The 25376-nt window shown below is 44.9% G+C and overlaps 1 protein-coding gene across 17 annotated transcripts in view; it reads right to left on the bottom strand.

The window, feature by feature from the left end:
• Positions 1–25376, bottom strand: part of PPIP5K1 (diphosphoinositol pentakisphosphate kinase 1) — a 48006-nt gene that overhangs the window by 7766 nt on the left and 14864 nt on the right. For 5 of the 17 annotated variants that reach the window (XM_047766520.1, XM_047766516.1, XM_047766525.1 and 2 more), the window contains 12 exons: positions 24108–24249; positions 23702–23925; positions 23253–23380; positions 22955–23069; positions 22676–22783; positions 21833–21949; positions 21515–21679; positions 19385–19534; positions 18685–18775; positions 15603–15728; positions 10858–11040; positions 9270–9407 (listed from right to left, as the gene is read on the bottom strand). In XM_047766520.1, the coding sequence (XP_047622476.1) occupies positions 9270–9407; positions 10858–11040; positions 15603–15728; positions 18685–18775; positions 19385–19534; positions 21515–21679; positions 21833–21949; positions 22676–22783; positions 22955–23069; positions 23253–23380; positions 23702–23925; positions 24108–24249 (1687 nt within the window). Of the gene's footprint in view, positions 1–9269; positions 9408–10857; positions 11041–14826; positions 14890–15602; positions 15729–18684; positions 18776–19384; positions 19535–21514; positions 21680–21832; positions 21950–22675; positions 22784–22954; positions 23070–23252; positions 23381–23701; positions 23926–24107; positions 24250–25376 lie in introns of all 17 variants that reach the window. The other 12 variants (XM_047766521.1, XM_047766519.1, XM_047766524.1 and 9 more) reach the window with 12 other exon arrangements.

Here is a 25376-nt window from a genome sequence, read left to right as displayed (position 1 = left end):
GCCTACACCACAGCTACAGCAATATCAGATCTGAGCCGTGTCTGGGACCTACACCAGAGCTCACGGCAATGCCGGATCCTCGATCCACTGAGCAAGGCCAGGGATCGAATATACAACCTCATGGTCCCTAGTCAGATTTGTTTCCGCTGAGGCACGATGGGAACATTCGATTTTTTTTTTAAAGGTTAAAAACCATGGGCCTAGACCAAGAATCAGTCATTTTATTATGGAATTCTGATTGCTTTTAATGGGAAATAGTATGTACAGACCAAAATCTAGGTGCTAAAGGAGCTAATTTAGGAGTTCCTGCTGTGGTACAGTGGTTAAGAATCTGACTGCAGTGGCTCAGGTTGCTATGAAGGCATAGCTTCAATTCCTGGCATAACACAGTGGGTTAAAGGATCTGGAGTTGCCTGTGGCGTAAGTCACATCTATGACTCAGATTCAATTCCTGGCCCAGGAACTTCCTTATGCTACAAGTGCAGCCATTAAAAAAATAAAATTAAAAATTAAAAAAAGAGTTCATTGATACTGCTTCTATTGCATATTAGAAAAAGCATTACAAAACTGATTTCCTATTGACATTTTCAATTCAAATTTAACATTACAGCATTCTTAAAATATTTTGAATTTGTACTTTTTTCTCAGAACATTATTTTTTATTGAGGATTTTATTTATATTATTATTATTGCTTTTTACGGCCGCACCCTCAGCATATGGAAATTCCCAGGTTAGGACCTGAATCAGAGCTGCAGCTGCCGGCCTACACCACAGTCACAGCAACGCCAGATCTGAGCCACGTCTGTGACCTACACCACAGCTCAGGGCAACATCAGATCCTTGACCCACTGAGTGAGCCCAGGGATTGAAACCGCAACCTCATGGATCCTAGTCGGTTTCATTAACCACTGAGCCATGAACGGAACTCCTTATTGAGGATTTTAAGTAGGACAAATGAAGCAAAGGAATTGTTAATGCTCTTCACAGCCTCAGAGATGTAAATTTCTACACAACAAAGAAACATAATTAACTGAAACTCAAATTTTAAAGGCTAATTATTCATATAAATGATCAGTGGTTAGAGATGTTTAGTAGTCTGCCACAACTTCAATTCAGAATTAATTGACTTCTAAAAATAAAATACATGGAGAAATTCCCATAGTGGCTCAGCGGTAATGAACCCTACTCGTTAGTATCCATGAGGATATGGGTTTGATCCCTGGCCCCACTCAGTGGGTTGGGGATCCAGTGTTGCATGAACTGTAGTGTAGGCGGAAGGATGTGGCTTGGATCCCGCATTGCTGTGGCCTAGACTGGCAGCTGCAGCTCTAATCAGACCCCTAGCATGGGAACTTCCATATGCTGCAGGTATGGCCCTAAAAAAACAAAATAAACAAATAATAAAATAAATGGAAAATTGAGGACTCACTAGAATCCTGATGCAACAAATATGAACTAGATTTTTAGTTCTTTGTCACTTTCTGTAAAAATTCCATAGCTGTATTCATGTAGATTATGTTAGGGATGATATCTTGTTCCTGTGTTAGTATTCCAGACAAATCTAAAGAAAAGCATCTTGGTATTTGTTTTCTTTCTTTTTTCTTCTTCTTTTTTGGGCTGTATCCTCGGCATATGGAAGTTCTTGGGCCAGGGATGGAACATGCACCACAGCAGCAACCCAAGTTACAACACTGGATGACAGTTGCAGCTACAACACTGGATCCTTAACCCAATGCGCCAGAAGGAAACTCCTGTTTTCTTCTGTTTCAAGCAAGTTCTTTACATTTTACTTGAATTCACTTGCAAAGTAAATGTTTATCTATAAATCAGTATTAAAATAAAAAATTGGTAAATGAGTATAGATAGTCTAAAAAACACTGACATTCCTGCCCCCCACCATAACAGTGATATAAAACATGAACATGATGCTTGATAGGATCAACAGTAAAGCAACAAAATGTTGCCCATGACTCTTCGTTGAAGGGTAGCACACACCAACAGAACCGTATGCTGTAACTGTAAAGACAGAAGAGGTAATTTATATTTTCTTGGTTTGAGGATTCTTTGGAACCTTATAGATAAGCTTTGTTGTTTACAGATAGAGATTAAGCACATCTTCATAGTGACAAAGGGCTCTACCAAGGCAAAGTTGTTTGAAAGGACAAAACAGGAACTCTTCTCTATCTGGTTGGCTGAATGCTTCATATTTTTCTGAGTCTTCCACTGGCAAAAGCTTATGGTCTTGAAGGGTCTCATGGGGGAGGTGGGGGTGGCTATGGGTAACTCAAGGGGACAAGGACACTGGTGGTGGATGGATCATCATCAGGGAGTATCCATCAGCTCACGCTCTCCTGGAGGCTAACATTTTGGTACCAAGACCTGGCCCCCTGAATTTACGCTTGTATTTAATTTATCTTACTTTGAAAATCCTGGTTCCTAATATGAGGAACATAATTACTTATTTGTATTACTCTAGTATACAATAACAATATTAGACTATATAATTAAACAATTACTCTAGTATACATATAATTAAACAATTAAATTACTAAATGACGATTAAAATTATTCTATAGTTCTTTTTGTTCCACGAAAGAATTTATAGTCGGAATATAGTATTCCAAAGTATTTGATTTTTTTGTTTTAGGGCCTCACCTGCAGCACATGGAAGTTGGGCTTGAATCAGAGCTGCAGCTGCCAACCTACACCACAGCCACAGCAATGCCAGATCTAAGCTGCCTGGGCCACCTACACCTCAGCTCACAGCAAAGTGGGATCCTTAACCCACTGAGGGAGGCCAAGGATTGAACCACATCCTAATGGATACTAGTTGGGTTTGTTTCCACTGAGCCACAACGGGAACTCCTTTTTCAATTTTAGGGTTTGCATCTTTTCCCTTTTGATTTAGTTTTATATTATGAAAAAATTTATAGGTTCACAAGTCAAAAGTACATAAAAAAGCACAGTACTTGCTTTTTGTTCATGCTCTTCAGCCCCATTCCCATTGCTCTCCAGTGATAAACCTTTTTATTAGTTGCAGGTGTTTAGTGTTAGCATTTCTTTTTGTAAATTTTTTCCCCTTTTTTTCCCCTCCTTACAAAATAGATAACATACCATTAACACTATTCTGCACCTTATTTTTTCACTTAAAAACATATCCTGGAGATTACTTCATATAGAAACGCACAGACCTTCTTAGTTTTAACAGATGCATGGTACACAACTGAGTGGATGTACCACTGTTTATTCTTTTTCTTTTTTTTTGGTAGCACCTGTGTCATGCAAAAGTTCCCAGGCCAGGGACTGAACTGACACCACAGCGGAGACCTGAGCCACTATAATGCCAGATCCTTGACTCACTGCGCCAAGAGGAAACTCTTATTCAACCACTCTAGTACTGAAGAACTTTTGGGTTGTTTTCAAAAATAATAAATAAGTAATATAAATAATGTCATAATGAGGAGTTCCCACTATGGCACAGCAGGTTAAGGATCTGGTGTTGCTGCTATGGTGGCACTGGTTCAATCCTGGCCTGGCATAGTGGGTTAAGGATCTGGCATTGCTACCTCTATGGCGTAGGTCACAGCTGAGGCTTGGATTTAATCCCTGGCCTTGGAACTTCCATACGCCACAAGTGGGGCTGAAAAGGAAAAAAAAAAAAAATTTCACAATGAGTAATGTTATACAAATATTATTTCAACTTTGTGTAGGAAATGCTTCTGAATAGATTGCTAAAATTGGATTATTAGATCAGAGAATAACTGTAATTCTCTGAGATATTACAAAATTTACCTTCATAGGGGTTGCACCATTTTGCATTCCCACCGATAATGTATAGAATTGCCTCTCTCACTATAAGCTTGTCAAGAGAATGTGTTAGCAAACTTTTGGATTTTCTCCAATCTAATGGGCAAAATATGATACACAGTGTAGTTTTATTTTGTTTATCTATTTTTTTTTTTTTTCGGTCACAGCTTGCTGTGGCTTGATATGGGATCTCAGTTCCCAGACCAAAGACTGAACTCGGGCTACAGTGGAGTTCAGAACACCAGTGTCCGCTAGAACACCAGGGAAATCCTTCTCTCTTTGTATATTATAGCCATCCTTAGTGGGTGTGAGGTGGTATCTCATTGTGGCTTTGATCTGCACATCCCTAATGGTAACTGACGGTGAGCATAGTTTCATGTGCCTCCTGAGTATGTATTATCTTCTTTGAGGAAGTGTCTATTCAAGTCCTTTACTCACTTTTTTTTTTTTTTTTTTTTGCTATTTCTTGGGCCACTCCCGCGGCATATGGAGGTTCCCAGGCTAGGGGTTGAATCGGAGCTGCAGCCACCGGCCTACCTACGGCCTAGGTCAGAGCCGCAGCAACTCGGGATCCGAGCTGCGTCTGCAACCTACACCACAGCTCACGGCAACGCCGGATCGTTAACCCACTGAGCAAGGGCAGGGACCAAACCCGCAACTTCATGGTTCCTAGTCGGATTTGTTAACCACTGCGCCACGACGGGAACTCCCTGGATGGCCGTTAAAACAGATTTATAACGGTTGTCTTATTCATTTGTGTTTTGTCACATATGATACAAAAAGGAGAGCTACAAACCAAAAATACCATAAAGCTGGCTTTTATATTTGCCATTGTATTTACTTTTATCAGAGTTCTTTATTTTTTAATACAGCTTCAAGTTACTGCCTAGTGTCATTTTACTTTAGTCTAAAAGCCTCCTTGTAGCATTTCTTATAGGGCAGATCTACAAGTGACAAAAATCCCTCAGCTTTTGTTTAACTGGAAATGTCTTGATTTTTCCTCCATTTCTGAACAGTTTTGACAGACACAGAATTCTTGTGTCTTGACAGTTTTTTCCTTTAGCACTTTAAATATGTCACCTCACTACTTTCTGGCCTCTATGGTTTCTGATGAGAAACTGTTTATCTACTAAAGACCCCTTGTTTGTGACAAAGGGTTGCTTTTCTCTTGCTACTTTAAGATCTTCTCTTTGTCTTTTGACAATTTGATTATGATGTGTCTCAGTGTGGATTTCTTTTTGGAGTTTGAACTATTTGGAAGCATAGATTTGTGTACTTATTGAATTTGAAAGTTTTTAGCCATTTTTGATTCTGCCTCTTTCTCTCTTTCTTTTCCTTCTGGAATTTTCAGTATACATATGGTGGTATGTTTTACGGTGTCCCACAGATATCTTCAGCTCTGTTCATTTTTCTTCATTCTTTTTCCTCCTTAGACTGGATACCTTCAACTGATCTACCTCTTTTTTTCATTTTTAAAAATTTTAACACTGGGAGTTCCCATCGTGGCGCAGTGGTTAACGGATCCGACTAGGAACCATGAGGTTGCGGGTTAGGTCCCTGCCCTTGAACAGTGGGTTAAGGATCTGGCACTGCCGTGAGCTGTGGTGTAGGTTGCAGACGCGGCTCGGATCCTGCGTTGCTGTGGCTCTGGTGTAGGCCAGGTGGCTACAGCTCCTATTGGACCCCTAGCCTGGGAACCTCCATATGCCGTGGGAGCGGCCCAAGAAATAGCAAAAAAAAAAGAGCAAAAAAAAAAATGTTAACACTGTAAATGAACTATAATGGAAAAAATAAAAATGATAAAATGAAAAATAAAATTTTATTGTAGTATAGTTGATTTTATAATGTGATAATTTCTGCTGTACAACAAAGTTATCCAATTATACCATACACATAACTGTTCTTTTTTGGATTCTTTCCCCATATAGTTTATCACAGAATATTGGGTAGAGTTTCCTGAGTTATATAGCAGGTCCCCAGTGACCACCCATTCCGTATACAATAGTGTGCACACGCCAATCCCAGACCCCAATCCATCCCTCCCCCCCTTCAACTGACCTGTCTTTAAGTTTGCTGACTTTTAATTCTGCCCGCTCAAACCTCCTAAGAAAACCTCCAGTAAATTTCTCATTTGTTTCATACTTTTTAGCCCCAGAATTTGTTTGGTTCCTTTTTACATATTTTATCTCTTTAATAATATTCTCTATTTGTTAAAATCTCATTCTACTGAGGTCCTTTAGTTTTTGTCCATGGTTTCCTTTAATTCTTTTTTTTTTTGGCTGCACCTATAGCATATGGAAGTTCTTGGGACAGGGATCAAATCCAAGCCACAGCTGTGACCTACTGCAGCTGCGGCAACAGTGGATCCTTAACCCATTGTGCCAGGCTGGGGATCAAACCCACATCAATCACTGCAGAGACAACACTGAATCTTTAACCTGCTGCACCACAGTGGGAACTCCGCCTTTAGTTCTTGACATGCAGTTAATAGCTGATTTAAAATCTTTTTCTAGTAAGTCTAATATCTATGCTTCCTCAAGGACCATTTCTGTTAACTTCTTCCATGAATAGACAATACTGCCTTGTTTCTTTGTACATCTTATAATTTTTTTATTGAAAACTGGATATTTTAAATATTATTATTAACTTTGAAAATCAGATTACTCCTCCTTGGGGTTTTTTTTGTTGTTGTTGTTTGCTGTGGGCTGTGACTATTTAGGGATTTTTCTCAACTATTTTTGTGGAGTCTGTCTTCTTTGTCATGTATAGCCTCTCAAATCTCTGTTCTTTTAGCTTGTTTTCAGCTAGTGTTTTGACAAGGATTTCCTTGAATGCCAGAAACCAAAAGTATCGGGGGAGGAAGATAAACAAGGTGAGGGGAAGGGAGCTCTCTGTCTGTGCAGGTTGGTTCTATGCTGAGGTGTTCCTTCAACGCTTAGCCAGACTGTTTATAACTCCCCCTTAGCCTTCACTTCCTGCTTGTGCCAAGTCTAGAGTTTAACCAGAAGTAAAGCTTAGGGTCTTCTTGTGTCTGTTCTGGGCAGGTGTCCTTCCCTAGGCATTTACATACCTTTCCAAACTCCCCAGTTTATGTGCTTGCTTTTGAGTACTGTAATTTTCCCAAAAAATCTTTTCCCAGATTTTCCATCCAAGCTTTCAATATGCCTATTGTTTGCCTCCAATATAGTTTTGTTTTTTGTTGTTTGTTGTTTTTGGACCCAGACAGCAGCATTCTGTTCATTTGCCTTACAAAGTTTTCAAGGAACATTCTCTTCATAGCCACTTTCCAGCCCTGAATAAGTTCCAGGTTAGGTGAAACAAAGGTGAGCATCCTGTGTCAAGTCCTTGAGGTAGCCCACAGACAAGTTAGAACAAACACAATTAGAATAAGGAACATGGTCCCACACTGAGAACTTGGGCTGCCATCTGCAATACTGTTAACAAGGTGGGAAGGAGGGTAGGAAAAGAGCAAGTTAAAATGCTGATGTTTAGGTCGACTCTTTCTTTTTTTTATTTTTTTGTTTTTTGGGTTTTTTTGCCTTTTTTAGGGCTGCTTCTGAAGCATATGGAGGTTCCCAGGCTAGCAGTCTAATTGGAGCTGTAGCTGCCGGCCTACACCAGAGCCACAGCAACGCGGGATCCAAGGTGCATCTGCAACCTACACCACAGCTCACGGCAACGCCGGATCATTAACCCACTGAGCAAGGGCAGGGACCGAACCCGCAACCTCATGGTTCCTAGTCGGATTCGTTAACCACTGCGCCACGACGGGAACTCCAGTTTTATAGAATGTCTTAAAATCTGGTAGGCCCACCACACCTTCATTACTCTTCTTTTCAAGGTTTTCTTGGCTATTTTTGCTTCTTTATTTTTTAACTTTTAAATTTTTTTGGCTGCTCCCATAGCATGTGGAAGTTCCCAGGCCAGGGATAAAATCTGCACCTCACCAGCGACCCAAGCTGCTGCACTGACAATGTCAGATCCTTAACCCATTGTGCCACAAAGGAACTCCAAGTTTTGCTTTTTTTTTTTTTTTTTTCCTTTTTAGGGCCATGCCTGTGGCATATGTAAGTTCCCAAGCTAGGGGTTCAATCAGAGCTATAGCTTCTGGCCTACACCACAGCCATAGCAACATGGGATCTGAGCCACATCTATGAACTATGCTGCAGTTCACAGCAACACCAGATTCTTAACCCACTGACCAAGGCCAGGAATTGAACCCACATCCTCTTGGATACTAGCCAGATTCGTAACCTACTGAGTGACAACAGTAACTCCTATCTTTTAATAACAACTTCAGAATCAATTTGACTTTAGAAAAACAGCAGTATTTTGGGAGTTCCCACTGTGGCTCAGCGGAAACAAACCGAGCTAGTATCCACAAGGATGTGGGTTCCATCCCCGGCCCCACTCAGTGGGTTAAGGATCCAGCATTTCTGTGAGCTGTGGTGTAGGTCGGAGACATAGTTTGGATCCCACATTGCTGTGGCTGTGGCACAGGCCAGCAGCTGCAGCTCCAATTCAACCTCTAGCCTAGGAATTTCCATATGCCACAGGTATGGGCCTAAAAAACAACAACAAAAAAAAAAACCCTCCAAAAACAAAACCAAAACAGCAGTATTTTAATTGAGATCACATTAAGTTTATAAGTTAACCTTGGAGGGAGAGAGAGTTCCTTTTCTTTTCCTTCTTTTTTTAGCCATGCCTGCAGCATGTGGAAGTTCCCAGGCCAGGGAATGAATCTGCCACACAGCAGTGACCTGAACCACTGCAGTAACAACGTTGCATCTTTAATCTGCTGTGCCACAAGGGAATTCCCAGGAATGATATTTCCTGGGAATTTTTTTCTTTTTTTGGCCACCCCATGGCATATGGAGTTCCTGGGCCAGGGATCAGACCTGAGCAGTAGTAGTTGAGGCCTAGTCACAGTTGTGGCATCAGTGGATCCTTAACCCATTGTGCCAGGCTGAGGATTGAACCTGCATTCCAGTGCTCCTGAGATGCTGCCAATCCCATTGCACCAAAGCAGGAACTCTGTGATGTTGCTATACATTTGTTTTGTTTTGTTATCTTTTTTGGGCCACACCCTCCACATATGGAGGTTCCCAGGCTAGGGGTCTAATTGGAGCTGTTGCTGCCAGCCTACACCAGAGCCACAGCAACATCAGATCCAAGCCGCATCTGCGACCTACACCACAGCTCATAGCAACACCGGATCCTTGACCTGCTGATGGAGGTCAAGGATCAAACCCACAACCTCATGATTCCTAGTCAGATTCGCTTCTGCTGTGCCACGATGGGAGCTCCATATTTCTGTACTTTTGAGTTGACCTATGCAATTAAATATTTTTTTTCAATTCTACTTTTGTGTCTTTTTCATACTGACTGTCTTTGTATTACTCATGTTCTAGGAAGCATGGGAGTAGGGGGAAAGATGGGGGTACAAGAGTATTCTGCATACCTGCAGATGCCTGTGCTTGGGCATCAGTGTGGCGCTGGCAGACTCTACTCAAGAATTCACTCACTTGACGCAGAGAAAGGGCATTATGCAGAGTTTCCAGGGGGTAAATGGTAGGTACCATGGAACACCCTTCGAATCCTGTTAGAAAAGAGATGGGCAAAGTCACTGTTATTTGTTCGTCATACCCCAACTGGCCAAGGAAGCATGGACAGTCCCTGAGAACCATCAGGAGTGTCTGTGGCTTTTGGAGTGTGGGGTATCCAAGGTTCTCAGGAGAGGGAACTCTTTAGAGCCCCTACAGGAGTCTACTTCTGTCACCTCCAGATTTCCTACAAAGTCTTTCTACTAAGGCCTCCAGGTGAGTCAAATCACCTCTAATCCTACCTATGGAGAGCCAGAAATATCTCATGGAAAAGTCAACAGAATCCCAATAGAGTAAGCACTTACACTGCTCTTGTATTTCTGGGGTGGGGGGAATAAAACAAAGGTCCAGAGGTAAGGGGTGAAACTGTAGGTCTAAATGAGAGGTAGGGAGGTCATGGAGCTGGGAAGAAACAGCAGATTTCAGGGATCATGTACAAGAGAACCAGATTAAGGAGGTGGGCTTGGGGTCTGAGGAGGGGTTCATGCAGATTTAGGATATGGGTAGAAAGGCTAGAATATTTGGAAGCTGTAGGGCATGCAATACACATGAAGCTCAGCTCAGGAAAACCACATGCATGAACAGGTTGGGGAATGGAAGTTCTTTCTTGGTCATTTCCATCACATCAAAGCTTCTTTCCTCTGCTCTCATTGAAGACCCCAGACTTGCTAGGATTTCTCTATTCCTTCAGGAAAATGAGACAAACCCCCTAGAAAAAAGAATAAACACTGATTCTCTGCTCTGAACCCAACAATTCCAATGTAGATCTACCAATCTGGGTAGGGTAAAGGGTAAACCTAAACGTGTAACTCTAACACTGGAGCTTGCTGGGGGAAAAAAAATGTCCCCGTTGGAGGATCAAGAAGCATACATCTCAACCATTTTTTCAGTCCCTCATCTTTCCCATGCTTCCTCTTCATCTCCTTAAAAGGGACTACAGGTAGGCAGGGCCACAATATCTATGTAAGACGTGGCCTCCTGTTCAATAATGATTAAAAGCTATACAACTCAAAAGGATTATACCTGACCATTTTCTAGGATTCACCTGAGGCCTCAATTTCCCCCTGTGCTCTAGTGGCAGGAGGGCAGGAGAGGTACAGCCTCTAGCTCCTCAGAGTGGCTAGAAAAAGGTCTAGATTGGAAGATGGTAGTAGAGGGTCATAGCGATAAGAACAGATTCCAGGGCAAGAAACTACTCCTATACTGAAGAGAATTGGGCCTAAGTAGGAGTCAGTGAGGAAGGAGAATAGGAAAGGGATGAGCAGCCAATGCTACAGCTACCAGGCAGTCTGGCCCCAGTCCCATCCAAGCAACTAAATGCAAGTCACATAACCTTAGGGTGAATAGGAGAAAGGAACAGGTGGCTCTCCTGCCAGAAGTGCAATAAGCAAAGCAGTCAGTCCCAGCCAGGGTAATGGCAGCAGCCGGCTTGGTGGCAGGGGGTACCGTAGAGGCACTCGGGGTCATCCTGGCCTGAGCGCAGCCAGTTCCGGAAGAGGCGCAGGTGGTAGGAGCACTGGTGCAGGTGATGCGCCAGCGTGGCATCCAAGGAGACTGGCCGGCCCCCTGTGCAGTCAGAGGAAAAACTGCGCAGCAACCGGACCACAGGGTGCTGGTCATCCAGCAGCTCTGGAGGGGGTGGGGGCCCACGGCAGGAAGCACAAAGATAAAGAAAGAGAAGAGGGAGAGACAATGAGGGGGGCACTGGCTGACATAAGCATTACTGGGAGGTGGGACCACTCAGCTCCAAGGTGAGCTAAGAGAGAAGCAGAGACAGAGCCACTGGGCATCTCTTGCAGGGAAGAAGAGTGCTGGCATCATGCTAAAGGAAGTGAGTCTAAAAGAAGGGGCTAGTGAGACCTCATCATACAGCAAGGCCCTCCCCTTCCTCACAGAACATAATTCAGTCAGTGCTTGCAGACAGCAGTCACATGGTTCTGGACAGGGGCGAGCTGGCAAATTCCATAGCTGGGAACTCCAATGTCCCTGATCACTCTTGGACAAACCCTAGTGAGGGCTTGCTTCTCAGACAAATGTATCTATGAGGCTGGCACAGAGTTGAAAAGATTCAAAGTCACTCAGAGAAGATGGTGAAGAATGGTACAGGTTATCAAGATACAGTATGAGGAGTTCCCATTGTGGCTCAGAGGTAACTAACCCAATTAGTATCCATGAGTACACAGGTTTGATCTGTGGCCTCGCTCCGTGGGTTAAGGATCTAGCATTGCCATAATGTGTGGTGTAGGTTACAGATGTGCTCGGATCCTGCATTGCTGTGGCTGTGGTGCAGGCCAGCAGCTACAGCGCCCACTGGACCCCTAGCCTGGGAACTTCCATATGCTGCAGGTGTGGCCCTAACAAAACCAAAACAAAACAAAACAAAAAAAAGATACAGTTTGAAGCTAAAAAAATCTAAAGATTCAGGCCAGGCTCTCTGGACCAGACTCTGAGACAGCCACAGGCAGGGCTGGTGTCAGGCAGCTGGTACAGATTAGCAGGGAACCAGGTGTCCTTTAAAACAGCATGTACAAAATGGAATTAATATCTGAAAATGCCAATATGGACTAATAATCCTTCGCTCTTGTTCAAACATATAGATTTCCTAAAAAGTGTTTGCCTAAGTCTTGGAGGGCACTGTATCCATTACAGAAGCCAAAGAGATCGTTTTATATTTTCTTCCCACTGCTAGTGAGTCTAACTGCACTTTGTTTGGCTAGTTCAACGGAAAAGCTTCAATTCTGAACCACTTATTATCATCACTACTGGGCAAACTTTGTGGATACTTGTGATTCAGCCGGAAGTGGTTGAAGACAGTGAAAGGTGGTTTAAGAGGAAGAGTAGGGCAAAGATCTTGGGGGAAAGGCATGGGGGTCTTAAGAACTGATGACAGGACATTGGTACTGAGAAGCTAGGATCAAAGTAACTAAGGATGACTACTCAGAACTCCCAGATCAGAATGGGTTCCACAGTGTGATCCCAAGAGACTGATTTCCAGAGACCTTAGCTGGGATGTCAAGAGAGATTTCGGCCTCTATCCAGGCACTAACTGTACAGTTGCGTGGGTCCCTAGAAGAAAATGAGGTTGGCAAACCCAGTGAGCACACTTTTGACATTTTGGATAAGGGAGAGCCACAGTCTCTTTTGCATTATATTAATTCACTTTGGTAAGTTCAACGTGCAGTTTAGTAATGGGCCGTACTTAAACACTTGATGTAGTCACAGGATGTGACAGAAGCTTATCAGGAACAGAGGGAGGGATGGGCTGAGGGTTGTTCTCCCATCAAAGCAAGGAGACAGTGCTGTCGTGCCTCCTTTCCAAAGCCAGATCTGGTTTCTCCAGCTGCTGTTTCAAAGCCACAGCTCATGGCAAAGAGAGGATGATGATGGACAGCAGGTTGACACACTGTTGTGACCAATCTTACCGAAGCAATTACAGACAGAGCATCCACTCTGTAATTGCTGGGGGAGTCCAGCAAGATTTGGTCATGGGGTAGAGCCCTCATATTGTCCTGAGGGCCAAATTAAACCTAGATAATGTTCAACAAGAGATATAAAGGCTCCAAGTTTCTCCTACTGCCAATAGGTAGATCCCAGATTCTGGCTTGTCAAGCACTTTAGCCTCCAAGCTCAAGTATAAGAAGAACAAAGGCCACAGGAGCCCTCTGGAAGTGTGCAGGGTGGTGGAGATCTTGGTGGAGATCTTGAATTTGCTCTCCTGCACTATACCTGAGTTGTCCAGTCTTTTCTCCTCTCTTCCTTCTGCAAGAATTAATTCTTCTTTTCTTCAACTGGTGAGGCTGCTAACCAAGGCTTCAGGGAACTAGAGATACATAGGTTTGAGGATCTGTTTTATGAACTTGGATCTTTTCTCACAGAGCCTAAAGGTTAAGAGAGCTGTGATTTAGCTCTGATGTCAAGGGCCCAAGTTCCTAGCACTATCTTCTGTTCCCAGTACTGAGTCTCCTAAGTTCAAATCCCAGGCTGTAGTGTGGGGGTTGGTGCATGGGGCCCTATATGCTGGAGATGAGTGTGGCACATAAAGGCCAGAAGCACTTGAATCTAACAGTTCAGGTGCAGTCAGGCCACTCTGAATGGGAAGCTCCCATCAGAGGCACAAATGGGAGCTGGGCGGGGTAGGGGTGTAAACTAAGCAAGCAGAGGCTGGTCAGCCTAGGGAGACTTCAGCAGTGCCTAGTGGAGATGGGTGGCCTGACTGGGCTACAATCCAATAGCTGCCACTGGCTAGGGTGATCAGCACCTGGAGTTTTTTCCAGCCAAGAAACCAGGCTAATTTTACTTCCCTCAGGGAGCCTTAGCTCTTGAACAGAAGAAAACCGAATCTAACAAAACTGGAGTTACCTTGAAGACAAGATAAAATGCAGAGAGAAACTTAAGGCTATAAAGGAAAAAACAAGGAGTAAGTCCTGGGTTCCTCTGCCCAGGTCTCTACAAAAAGACCACAGCCCTTCAGTTTTTGGTTTACATAGTTCTTTAAACTTTCCCACCTTAGCGTGGGCATAGCCTGTTCCTCAGTATTCTTGACATATTATTCATTCCTGAGCTCCCCCAGAATCCCCAGTAGACCCCTCAACTCTTCACTTCCCCTTCTCTGAGACAGCAGTGCCAGAGGTAGGCTGCACCTATATGGAAACCACACGAAAACACTCAAGACACAATCCTTTTGCCTTTACTACCACCTCCTACTCCTTTCTTTCTCTCTTTTATCCCAAATCAATCTGGATTCCTGCGTCCTAGGCCCAGGCGCTAGGTTAGTAGTAACATAAAGCAGATGTCAGGAGCACAAGAGCCACACAAAATACACACAATGGTAGGAGGAAGGAAGATGGAGATGGAAAATGAGACACTCAAGACTAATGCCTTCATGGGTAGGCTTGAGAGCTGGAAACTGCGGCATTGCTCCAAGAGGGAAGCAAACCAGTCATCCACTCCAACAAAAGAGCTGATGCAAAAAACAGGAAGATCGAAATTATATGAGCTGAGGAGTTGGGTAGAGAAAAGAGAGAAGAAACAGAGGTGATATAGGAAATACTACTCTCTTCCTAAGAAGGGGGACCAGGTTTGTACGAAGACTGGCAGTCATGTGGTGGGAAAGGGAGAGGTTTAATTAATGTTTTGGGGATGATGCCAAACAGAGTGACACAACGGTGATGATGGTGACCATGGAAATAAGACCTTGAGTTGCCACAGGGATCGGGCAGCCAGGCTGCAACCAAGGCTAAGGTTTGTCACAACAAGGGACGTATCCCAAGACAGACAATTAGTGAGTGATTCATTCAGAGACAGCAGGTGTCAACACAGTGGAGGGAGAGGGGAAGTCAGTGTCAGAGCTCAGAGGTTAAGTGTCTGGAGGGGACATGGTGAGAAGGAATGATGTTGAGTCAGAAGCAAACGTACCGTTAGTCGGATGCTTTGCAAACGACACAGAAAATCGTTTTACGGCCGGGACAAACAAGAGCTCTGGGGAGAAAAGACATCACGGGGATTATACCCACCGCGGTCCCCACCCTCTGCTCTGGAATTCACTCACAATATGCTCTGCTCTTTGCGGTCCTTGTGTGACCTGATCCCACCCCCACCCCTTAGATTCCTGACTACCACATTTCCAGCTGTTCCTCTGGCATAGTCTCCTCACAGGAAGCCATGTGTCATCTCGACCACAACGCGGCCCCACGAACAACCTAATCTCACCGTCACATCCTCTTTCTGGTCATTTGGAAAGAAGATCTTCGTAGAAACTTGCCTCCCTTCCCCCAGTCTCTTTCCATATCATTTTTCCTGCCTTGGATGGACAACTTCCCCATCCCTGATATCCCAGATTTGAATCAAATCTCCACTGCATTCTTAACTGACCATGGCACACCCTCCCTGGTCCTTACCCCTACAGGCCAGAATCCAGGAAAGAATACAAAGGTGGAGTAAACTGATGCAGCAGGGCTGAATGTGGGAGATTATGAAGGGATAAGCATAAATAAGTAGTATCCGTAGGGTGAGAGGGAATGCAAATGGAGGGGTGGGTGGGGTCTTGGTTCCTTCTCCCCTCTACAATTAATGCGGAGAACTCATTATAAGGCCAATGTCAGCGCCATCTTAAGCATGAACTGTTCTTGATCTGTGTCCTTACTGGTGGACAAATGAAGAAAAGAGTTGCCCCCCAAAACCCACCCACATACCATCTCGGTGCTTCAGACTGGCAGGTGGTAGCTTTTTGCCTTGGCTGCGGGCGTAGTCCTGAAGATTCGGGGCGCTGGAGGAGCCGCCCAGCACTGTGGTGCTGAACAGCCCCGTGCACTGTGAGCCTGAAAGGCCGGGAGTGTATTAGTAGCCACGCAAAGCTGTAATTACCACACAAAAATACACACAGTTTCACATGACAACATCAAGACATACACACAAAACCATTCAGAGCCACTTCACAGAACCACAAAGAGCTTTCACCACTGTCCACAGCCACGCCGGGCAAGCAAGGTGAGGATTCTCCCCGAAGTCTACACGGCAATTACAAGAGGCCACTACAAATATAGAGTTAGTCATTTTAGGGGACTCAAAGCTACTGAAAGGGATAGATTATACTCTCCAGGTGGCTCCCAGGAATGGTAAAAGGATGGGCAGATTCCTCTAGATCTCCCTGGATTTAATTCATTGCTCTTTACACTGGATATAGGGTTGGAAGACCCCAGAGATCTAGTCCCTTATATATTTTAAAAGCAAAGAACTCTGATTGAAACTAGAGACCAAGTTTCGAGTCCTCAACTCAAATTCCCAGTTCTTATAAGTTCCAATTTCTCCTAAGTTCTTCCAACACCTAAGTGTTTCATCCAACATTCTCTCCCTTCTATCTTCCTTTAGGACTTTGTACTTTTTCCAAGAAAGAAAGTAGGAGACTCCCTGAATTTTTAAAGTTGGAAAGGATTCAGAGACTATCCAGTTCAACCTTCTTATTTTAGAGATGAAGAAACTGAGACTCAAAAAACTGGTATCTCATTTGTTCAAGGTCATATAGTTTGTTAGGAGCTAAGCTAGGACTAGAATCCAGTCTCCTGACTCTCAGGATGAACTGTATTCAGTTAGAAAAGAAATAATTTTTTTTTCGTCAAGAAGAAACAGAGCATTCTGTTTCAGGAAGAAACAGAAATCGAAAGGTAAGTGAAGAGTCAGGTGATTACACGTAGAACATGCCTGCTATCTGCTGAGGACTCTGCTCAGGAGGCCCTAGTGAACAGGAAAAAAAAATGACACTTTTTTTTCTGTTCTCAAAAGTTTATTGTCTTGTAAATCCTATGCTCAAAGCCAGAGTTCCACACACAGAAGTTCAAAGAGAACACCTGCTGATGAGAAGAGTAAATAAAACTTGAACAATCCCTGGAGTAAATAAATCAAGCCAGCCCCTGTCCTAAATATCTGACCAAGTATAGGGTTGGATCTCCATGGTCCCCTCTCCTATTGCAGCCTGTAAGGACAGAATGGGCAGGACGAAAACAAGATTAACAATCAAGGCTGTGGCATTTAACTCCTCTATTTCCAAATCCACCTTAGCCAAGACCCTGGGTTTGGCTTGGGAACTTAACATTCATGGGGGGGAATGGACAGAGTGGAGAGGAGATCAGTTCCCTTCGAGCCTGCCCAGGAACGTGGCTTCGGGGGGCTCAGCATTTCAGGGTCACCACAGAAATCAAGAAGTTCAGATGGCTGATTATTTCCACCCTGGAATGAAGGACCCTCCTCTATGCAGCAATTCCCCTCACCTTTCAAAAGTTTATTGTCTTGCAAATCCTATGCTCAAATCCTATGCTCAAATCTTAATCTAGTTAGGGTTCCAGGGAGAACTAAGGGTTGCTAAAAATGCCCTTCGGCCAGAGAAATGGGGGTTGGTGTAGAAAACCATATTTGTCTGCTTTTCTTCAGAGAAGCTGAAACTAGCTGGCTTTATCCCAGACCACCCCTAGGCTTTGTTCTACATTTACTTCTTCCACTAAATAATTTTCTGGTGTAGTCCTGCCAATCCTGCCCAGCCTGGACCTTGGATCATCTCAGAGGGTAGTCTTTACCTTACCACCACCATCTGTCAACCAGATCCATTCCATACCTCTGTCCTGTTCTTGATAGCACTCCCGCATAACTGGGCCAGACACACCTAGCCTCTCTCCCAGCCTACCTGGAACCTATTCTTTACTGGGACTCCTGGGAAAAGAAGTTCCTATCACAGATCTCTACATTTGTCATTTATTTTTCATGCACCAAATCATCTACCTCATTTCAGGGAACTAGAAGGCAATCTACTCCCATAAAACTAGCCTGGAAAGTTACCAAAACCTTTCTTCTCCCCCTCTGCTAGTCCAAATGCTAACCATTTTGGGGCCAAGAAACTGGAGAAAAGTAACAGGAAAATGACAGGAGCTAAATGGAGAAAATAATAGGACAAGATAGAAAGAGCCAGGGGACCAAGTCTAGACCCCACACCATGATCTCTAACCAGTTCTGGTTACTGGCTCATAGGCACTGTGTTCAAAGATAGTCCCTCCCAAGGACCACTCCCCACTCCCACAGAATACAATACCCTCTGAGGCTTGGTCCTTCCTGCAGTCTGTGTTCTTAGGAAAAGTTGAATGATGTTCTCCACCCCTCTCCAGGAATCAAAAAAATCAAGAGACATTCCCTCAAAGTCCTGAGAGAAGCCTCTGCCACTACACCAGTCTCAGATTTGTCCCTCAATTTTCAGGAAGGAAGGAAAAAAAATTACAGGATTAGGAGAGGATGAAGGGGAGCGCATGGAGGTAGGAGGGGCCAGAACGGGATGTAGTAAACATGGATCTCAAAGAACGACAGGGCACCAGTTCTCCAAATGAGGAATATAACATTTAGGTGGGCACGGGGCTCACAAGTGCCTTTATTTATAGCTTTGTCTCTGATAACTCTGAAGAGTCAGAGTCTCCATGGTCCCTTAAAGTCTGGGCTACACTGGTGGGATAAATAAGAAATAAGAGGGGAAGTCAGAAAAATGCCCTTCAATCAGAGAAATGGGGGTCGATGTAGAAAACCAAAAGACAAACACATTCCGGGAATGGAAACCATCATCTGGAATCAAAATTCACACCTAAATATCGCTTCTCCCAATTCGTCCTCCCTGGCCCACCCAACAATGCCACTGACTGGATGACCCCAACTCCCTCAATCAAGGTTTCCCACAATAAAACTCTAAAGAACAGACAGACATCCCTTCCCAACAACAGGTGAGAGACGATGGAAAAACCATACCTAGGCCACTCTGTTTCATTTCCGTTGGTGGCCGTGAAGACGAAAAGAGTCGGTAGCCACCAGGCCTCGAGGATGAAGTCTCAGAAAGCACCTGGAGAAAAGGGACTCTATATTACCGCTGTGCCCCTTCAACCAAAAAGCCTAAAACCTAGGTCCCAAATCCCTGCCCCTACAAAAGCAAGCAATGTCAGAAAGTTTAAGAACAAAAGGATTTTGTAAGGAAGAAGAGTGCCAAGTCTGAGTGTACTTTGTAGAGGGGACTGTCCAGGGAATTCTTCTATACTAGAAGGCACTTCTATTTCCAAGATGCCTGTCCCCACAGCCCTCCAATCCCAAATCTGAGAAATCATTATTGAACCATTCTCCGTTCTCAGCAGAGCAGGGTTCCTTTATCTTACATATCTCTCCAGAGGACTCAGAAAGCCAATCACAGTAGCTCAGCCACAATAAGAAGCAAAGTTTGGCCACTCTCTTCTTTCCACGGGACAGCGGTGGCTTCAGCAACCATACTCAGCTTCTTATCTGAACCAAGAATCCCACCCCCTCCACTCCTAGAGACATGAAACTGATTTCTTAAAGCCCACAAGGGCTCAATCACACAACCCCCGATACACACAGACCCCTTAACAGTGTTCTGAGTCCCTACATCCCAAAAGGCAAAGACAGAGGCAGGAAAGGAAGACGAGGTAGGGAGGGACACCTGTGTGCAGGATGCCAGGTGAGTGGTGGACACAGCCCGGGGCTGTAGGCCGATGGCTGGGGAAGGCCGGGGGAGGTCCCCTGACCTCCGGCGGCGCCGTCCCCGCAAGGGGATCAGGTCCAGGTTCCCCGTGCACTGCATGTTCATGACCTGCAATCAGACCGGGTGGAAAGCCGGTCACGGCTCCTCAAACCCCCAGGATCCCGAAAGCCCCAGTGCCCATTGGGCAGAGGTGGTTATAGGGCTAGAGAGGGTGACTGTCTTGGGCAAAGCTGCTATGAAGGTCACAGATTTTTGTATTCAGTCCAAAAATATAAAATGACAAGAGGAAAAGAAGGCATGGAGATAAGGGTTGTAGCTGACAAGAATAAGACTGCCGATGCCTATACTTATAGAACAGGTAGAGGAATATCAATAGTAAAAGCCTTGTGACCAAGGAGCAGAGTGATTTTCTCACAAAGCCAAGGAGCATATCACCCTGGATAGCCATGGGATAAGCAACACTGCCAACTGAAAGGAAGGCATGTGATCACAACAGGAAGCTTCCTGTAGGCCTGAACAAAGTCAGTCTCATCAAGTGTGAGAGATGATACATTGAGAGCTCTGCTTTGCCTCTGTCCCTTGACTGCTTAAATCAAAAGAAAAAAGGAGTCCAGCACAACAGTGCTAGAGAGACTGGCCGACAATGTGAATAGGGAAGATATCTAGATGTGGAGGAAAAACTTATTAATGGAAGATTATATGTCATTCTGTCCATTTGATGTAGTCACATGAGTCTGTAGAGTACTAGTGTACTGTGGAGATTGACTTACACCTCAAAAAGAAAATGATGCATATCCCATCTAAAGAAACAGAGTGTTCACGACCTCAGGTCTATCTCAATAATCAGGAAGAAAAGATGAGTCTAGAACAAAGACTGCAGTTTGTCTTCTCAGCTTCCTCCGAAATCTGAACCATAAACCTTTGGCTGAACCTATGTAAGCTAGTTATGGATTCTTCTGAGATATTCCAAAATGAAAAGACCAAGTCCTTTAAGACAGAGAGCTGGCACCAAGCCAGGTGAACAAATTCATCTGTCAAAGCAGGACTCAAATCAGACAGTCAGTTGATCCTGAGACAGGGATAAACCATTAGGTTAAAAAGAGTGTCATTGGGCTAAAGAGGGAAAGGATCCCTCTGGGGAAAAAAAAAAAACAAAAACAGAACACCAAAACACTGGTTTTTACCCCAGGACACAATGTGAAATTTACAACAGCTCTTTCCTCTAGGCTAGAGAAATAGAACCAGGACTAGACACAAACTTCAAGAACAGCAAAACAGGCCCAGGCTGACAAACCTCATCAAAACAAAGGGGAGTAAGACAGACCTGAAGACTTGACTCCCTTTCTGGGATGAGAGTATAGATAACTCTAAAGGGTTTAAATTAAAATGCCATTTTAGGAGTTCTCTTGCGGCTCAGCAGGTTAACGATCCAGCATTGTCACTGCCTCACCTTGGGTGGTTGTGGTGGCCCGGGTTTGACCCCTGGTCCAGGAACTTCCACATGCCGAAAGTGTGGCAAAAAAAAAAATATATATCATTTTAAGTTAAGTTATATTTACTATGATCTGAGCTATGAGTATTTATCCAAGACAACAAAGAGATGGAGAAGGCCTGGCTTTTAATATCAATTGTATTGTTATCATTGTTAACGTTTACTGAGCATCTATATGGTATTACTTATATTTTTCTGATGAAACAAATTTAGGCTTGGAGAAGGTACCTGTCCAAGGTCACACAGCAGCTCATTATCAGGTTGGGATTTCAGCCCAGAGTTCAGCCATTTCCACTATATTCCCTTTTAAAGAACTGCCTTTTCAAATTAATCCAGAGGCCTCCTCCTCAATCTCATCTCTTAATGCCCTTATCTCTTGAGCACCCCTCACTGGCATCTCTTTAACCTCAGGAGTAGTAACCAGCTTATAAGAGCTTTACCAGGACACCAGCTGTGAAAGAGAGATTAAGTAAAACACATCCATCAGAAGACTCTGTTTAAGGTCCCAAGAATTCCCCCGAGGGGGTTCAAAGGATTCATGGGCACTGTCCTATGAGCACTTCCACCACTTCTTTCACCCAAGTCCCTTCTATTACCTCCATGGAGCCAGCTTTGCGGTTACGAATGAGGGGTGATCTCCTTGGGAGGCCAGGGCCCTCAGGGGGCTGGGGTGAGGTCTGCAATGCTCGGTCTGGCTCATCTGATGCCTTCCCCGGGCACAGGTCCTCCATGCTGCCTTGGTCTGTTTTCATCTCCTCATTCTACTCAACAACAGACAGACAGGAGAGGTGTCAGCGGCCCCCAGCCTCCTAATCCAGTCTCCTCAACCTTTTTAACCACACTGCACTGTTTCCAAGTTTCCCACCACCTGGTTCCTAAATCCTCCAGCCCCAAATCCCAGCACTCTCACCCACCTCAGAAGAAGCTGGACGGAATCCACAGCCAGTTGGGGCACTGCCTTCTTCCTCAACGCCTTTCACTCCAGGGCTGAAGTGCAGCTCCACATGGAACCGCTCCTCCGACAGGGGGTCCTATCACCAGATGAAGGGGCAGCTCAAGAAGCTGGATATGGTGGTGGAAGACCAGGCGGGGACAACAGAGAGGAACTCAAGAGGAGACATCCTCCCAGGCCTGCGGTTCCAGAGTCTCTGACACCCTGCAGTAATAGCTCCCTCCAACTACAGTCTAGTGTTACAGGATCCTCAGGCGCTCACCTCCACCTGACTTTCCAGATTCCAGTTTCACCACCCTCCCCCACCATCCATCTCCCACAAGAATTCAGCTTTGCTACAGTGTACATGTAAAGACATCTTTGTGTTGTTCTCTTGTGGTGTAGTGGGTTGAAGATCCGGCGTTGTTCATGCAGCGGCCTGGGTCGCTGCTGTGGCACCAGTTCAACCCGGCTCAGGAACTTCCACATGCCCCAGGCATGGCCAAAAAAAAGAAAAAAGAAAAGAAAAAAAAAAGATATCTTTGTGGATCCAGACAAAGGTGTATGTGTAACAATGTTTAAAAGACTCATAACTCTGTCCAAATTCCATACCCTCCCTAGGTTCTATGGTTTCTCTCTGGCTCAACACCAACCCAAAATATGTTTTCTGTTCCAGGAGGAGCCTCCTGGGTGCCTTCTGCCATGCTGTGCCTAGGCCCCACACCTAACTGGATTCTACAAATTCTAAGGATAAGGACGTTTCCCTCGAAGGGGATGGAGGAAAAAGAAGGGGCCCTCTCCTTATCCCACACTGTTGGCTCCTCACCCGTGTGTTGTCCTCATAAAGCATGATGACAATCTGGGTCATGTAGTTGAGCTCTGAGATGGCACTAAGATAAGCCAAAGCTCGCTGCCACTGTGCATCCTTGGTCTCCTGGTGAACACAAGAAGAGGTAAGCCAGCGCCCAGGGAGAAGGGAGTCAGGGAATGAGCACAGAGACAAAGAGCGCTGAGGAAGCTCACAGCAAAACAGAACACGAGGAAGAAAGAAAAAGAATGCTGGGAAAAGATGTTCATAGGCTGAAGGACAAAGAAGGATCCTTACATCAAGAAGTCCCCCATATCGGAAGACACTGAGCAAGGAGTGGACATGGCTCTCACTGGTAAAATAGAGACGAGTTCGAACGTGGCGGCCTGGGGAGAGCACTCCTCGGGAGTACCTGAGACAACAGCTAAGTCACTCGCACTGTCAGCTGGTCCCCTTGCCACCCTCCACAGGCTCCCTCCTCCCGCCTCTGAGACTTCTCTCCTTTCCATCCCAGGACCCCTTCTGTTCTTGGTTCCCCCAAGAGCTCCTTGATGTGCCCTCCCTCCATCCAGCACCCCACCCAGCCCTCCCTCACAGGGGATGCAGCTTGTTGACAGACTCATCCTCGTGGGTTCTCTGCAGGTCAAGGAGTATCTTCCGCAACAGGGGAAGACAGAAGCCCACGGCAATTTCCAGTTTCTCCTCCCGACTGATCCCGTATTCCTAGGGGCCAGAGGCCAGGAAGAAATACCTCAGTAAACCTTGTTTTCTCCTTGCCTCATACTCCCAGGCCCAAGATCATGCTTGTCTTCACCTCAGGTTGAGGGCTTCTTTCAAATTCACCACATTCCCCCTTCTCCAGGTTTCTCCTCGGTCAGCCTCCTGTGCTTACTCAGAGCCAGGTGGACTCTCAGAATTGCAGCAACTCAGCTAATTCTCCAAGTTTCCTTTCCCCGGTTCCCACACCACCTCTCCCTTCTGCCTTTTCTCTCCTTCCTTCCCAATACCCCTATCCCCAGGCTCAACCCCTCCTGTGAGACACACCTGGGGAATGACCACATCTGCCAGTGCTTTAGAGAGACGTAGCAACTCTGCTGTGCCTTCAAGTCCTAGACTCCCATTGTGCTGCACATCATACTTGACACAGTCATAGATGTCAGGGACCTTACTGATATCGTAGCGCCCACTCTTCTGTCGGAAGTCACGCTCCAGCTTGCTCCAGCGCTGCAGCATGAGTTCTAGTGTCTCGCTGTGGTAGAGCTGCACGTCTGCAAGGAAGACGGGCAGTCAGAGAGGGCCAAAGACCTTACCTCTAACAAAAGACCCTAACAAAGCTGAAGCAGAACTGGGGAGACGAGGATGCCTTGTCTCAGACATTCAGGAGAGGACACAGGATGGCCTGAGGAGCCCATCCATCCCTAAAGCCCTGAAAAGAAGATGGTAGACCCACCTACAGACTTGGGGTCCTGCATCCGTTCCCGGATCTGGTGAGTGAGGTTTTCAATCAGGGCAAATACCTGATCACAGACCTTCACGGGATTCTGGATAACAGCCATGGAGTTGAGTAGGGAAGTGCTTCCAGTGGGAGCCAGCTGTGGAGAATGGAAAGAGGAAAAGCAAGATAGGCTCAGTGCTCACTGAGCAGATTCCTGTGCACTTATTACAGGGGCTGCCTGCAAACAAGCTCTACCTGTCACCTCACTCCAACAGGCACTCTTAGGCTACTGGGAACACTAGCAGTCCAGAGGTGTGAACTGCTCTAGCACACAGTCATCTAAGAAGAGGTGATCTTAAAGAACTTAGAGTCCAGAGGAAAGAAAATAAATCTAGGTTCTTTTCTTGGAGGTTCTAAAATACACATGGAGGTAGTTCCCATTGTGGCTCAGTGATTAATGAACCTAACTAGTGTCCATGAGGATGTAGGTTCGATCCCTGGGTAAGGATCCGGCATTGCCATGAGCTGTGGTGTAGGTCACAGATGGCGCTCGGATCCCGCGTTGCTATGGCTGTGGTGTAGGCTGGCAGCTGAAGCTCTGATTCAACCCCTAGCCTGGGGACCTCCATATGCCGTGCATGTAGCCCTAAAAAAGAAAAGAACAAAAAATTAAAAAAAAAATAAAATAAAAGTAAATAAAATACATATGGAAAATGCTAGGAAATAAAGATTAAACCAAAATCCCTCAAAATCCCCACAGAATGTTTTCATGAGTGTGTAACAGAGATAACATTATCTTATTTTAACATTATCTGATTCATCCTCTAGCATGGGAACTTCCATATTTTGTGTATGTACCCCTAAAAAGAAAAAAAAAATCTATCAAAAATGGTTATACAACAGTCATGAAATGAAGCGCTGTGAGTGGGAAGATGATAGAGAATCACTGGCATGTGATACCCAGTCAATCATGGCCTGGATTCACAGGGAAAACAATGGCACTGGGTAGTGGCATCCACTGTGATTAATACTGGGAGGCAGTATGTTGTGGTGGCTAAGAGCCTGGGCTCTAGAGTTACATTCCGTGAGTGACCTTGGAAAGGCTGCTTAAATTCTTCCCGCTTCCTCATCTGTAAAATGGGGGGAAAGCAGCACAGGTCCATAGTTCCTATGGTGGATTAAAGAAGGTCATTAATTCTTTGTCACATTGCCCTTCCCTTGAATCTGGGCTGGCCTTGTGACCATTTCACCAACAAAAAATAAGAAAGTTATGTTCTGGAATTC

The sequence above is a fragment of the Phacochoerus africanus genome, chromosome 2 (genome assembly GCF_016906955.1).
Source record: "Phacochoerus africanus isolate WHEZ1 chromosome 2, ROS_Pafr_v1, whole genome shotgun sequence".
In the NCBI taxonomy this organism is placed as follows: domain Eukaryota; kingdom Metazoa; phylum Chordata; class Mammalia; order Artiodactyla; family Suidae; genus Phacochoerus; species Phacochoerus africanus.
Note: the sequence above shows the minus strand (reverse complement) of the source record. Positions and strands in the feature narration are given on the sequence as shown.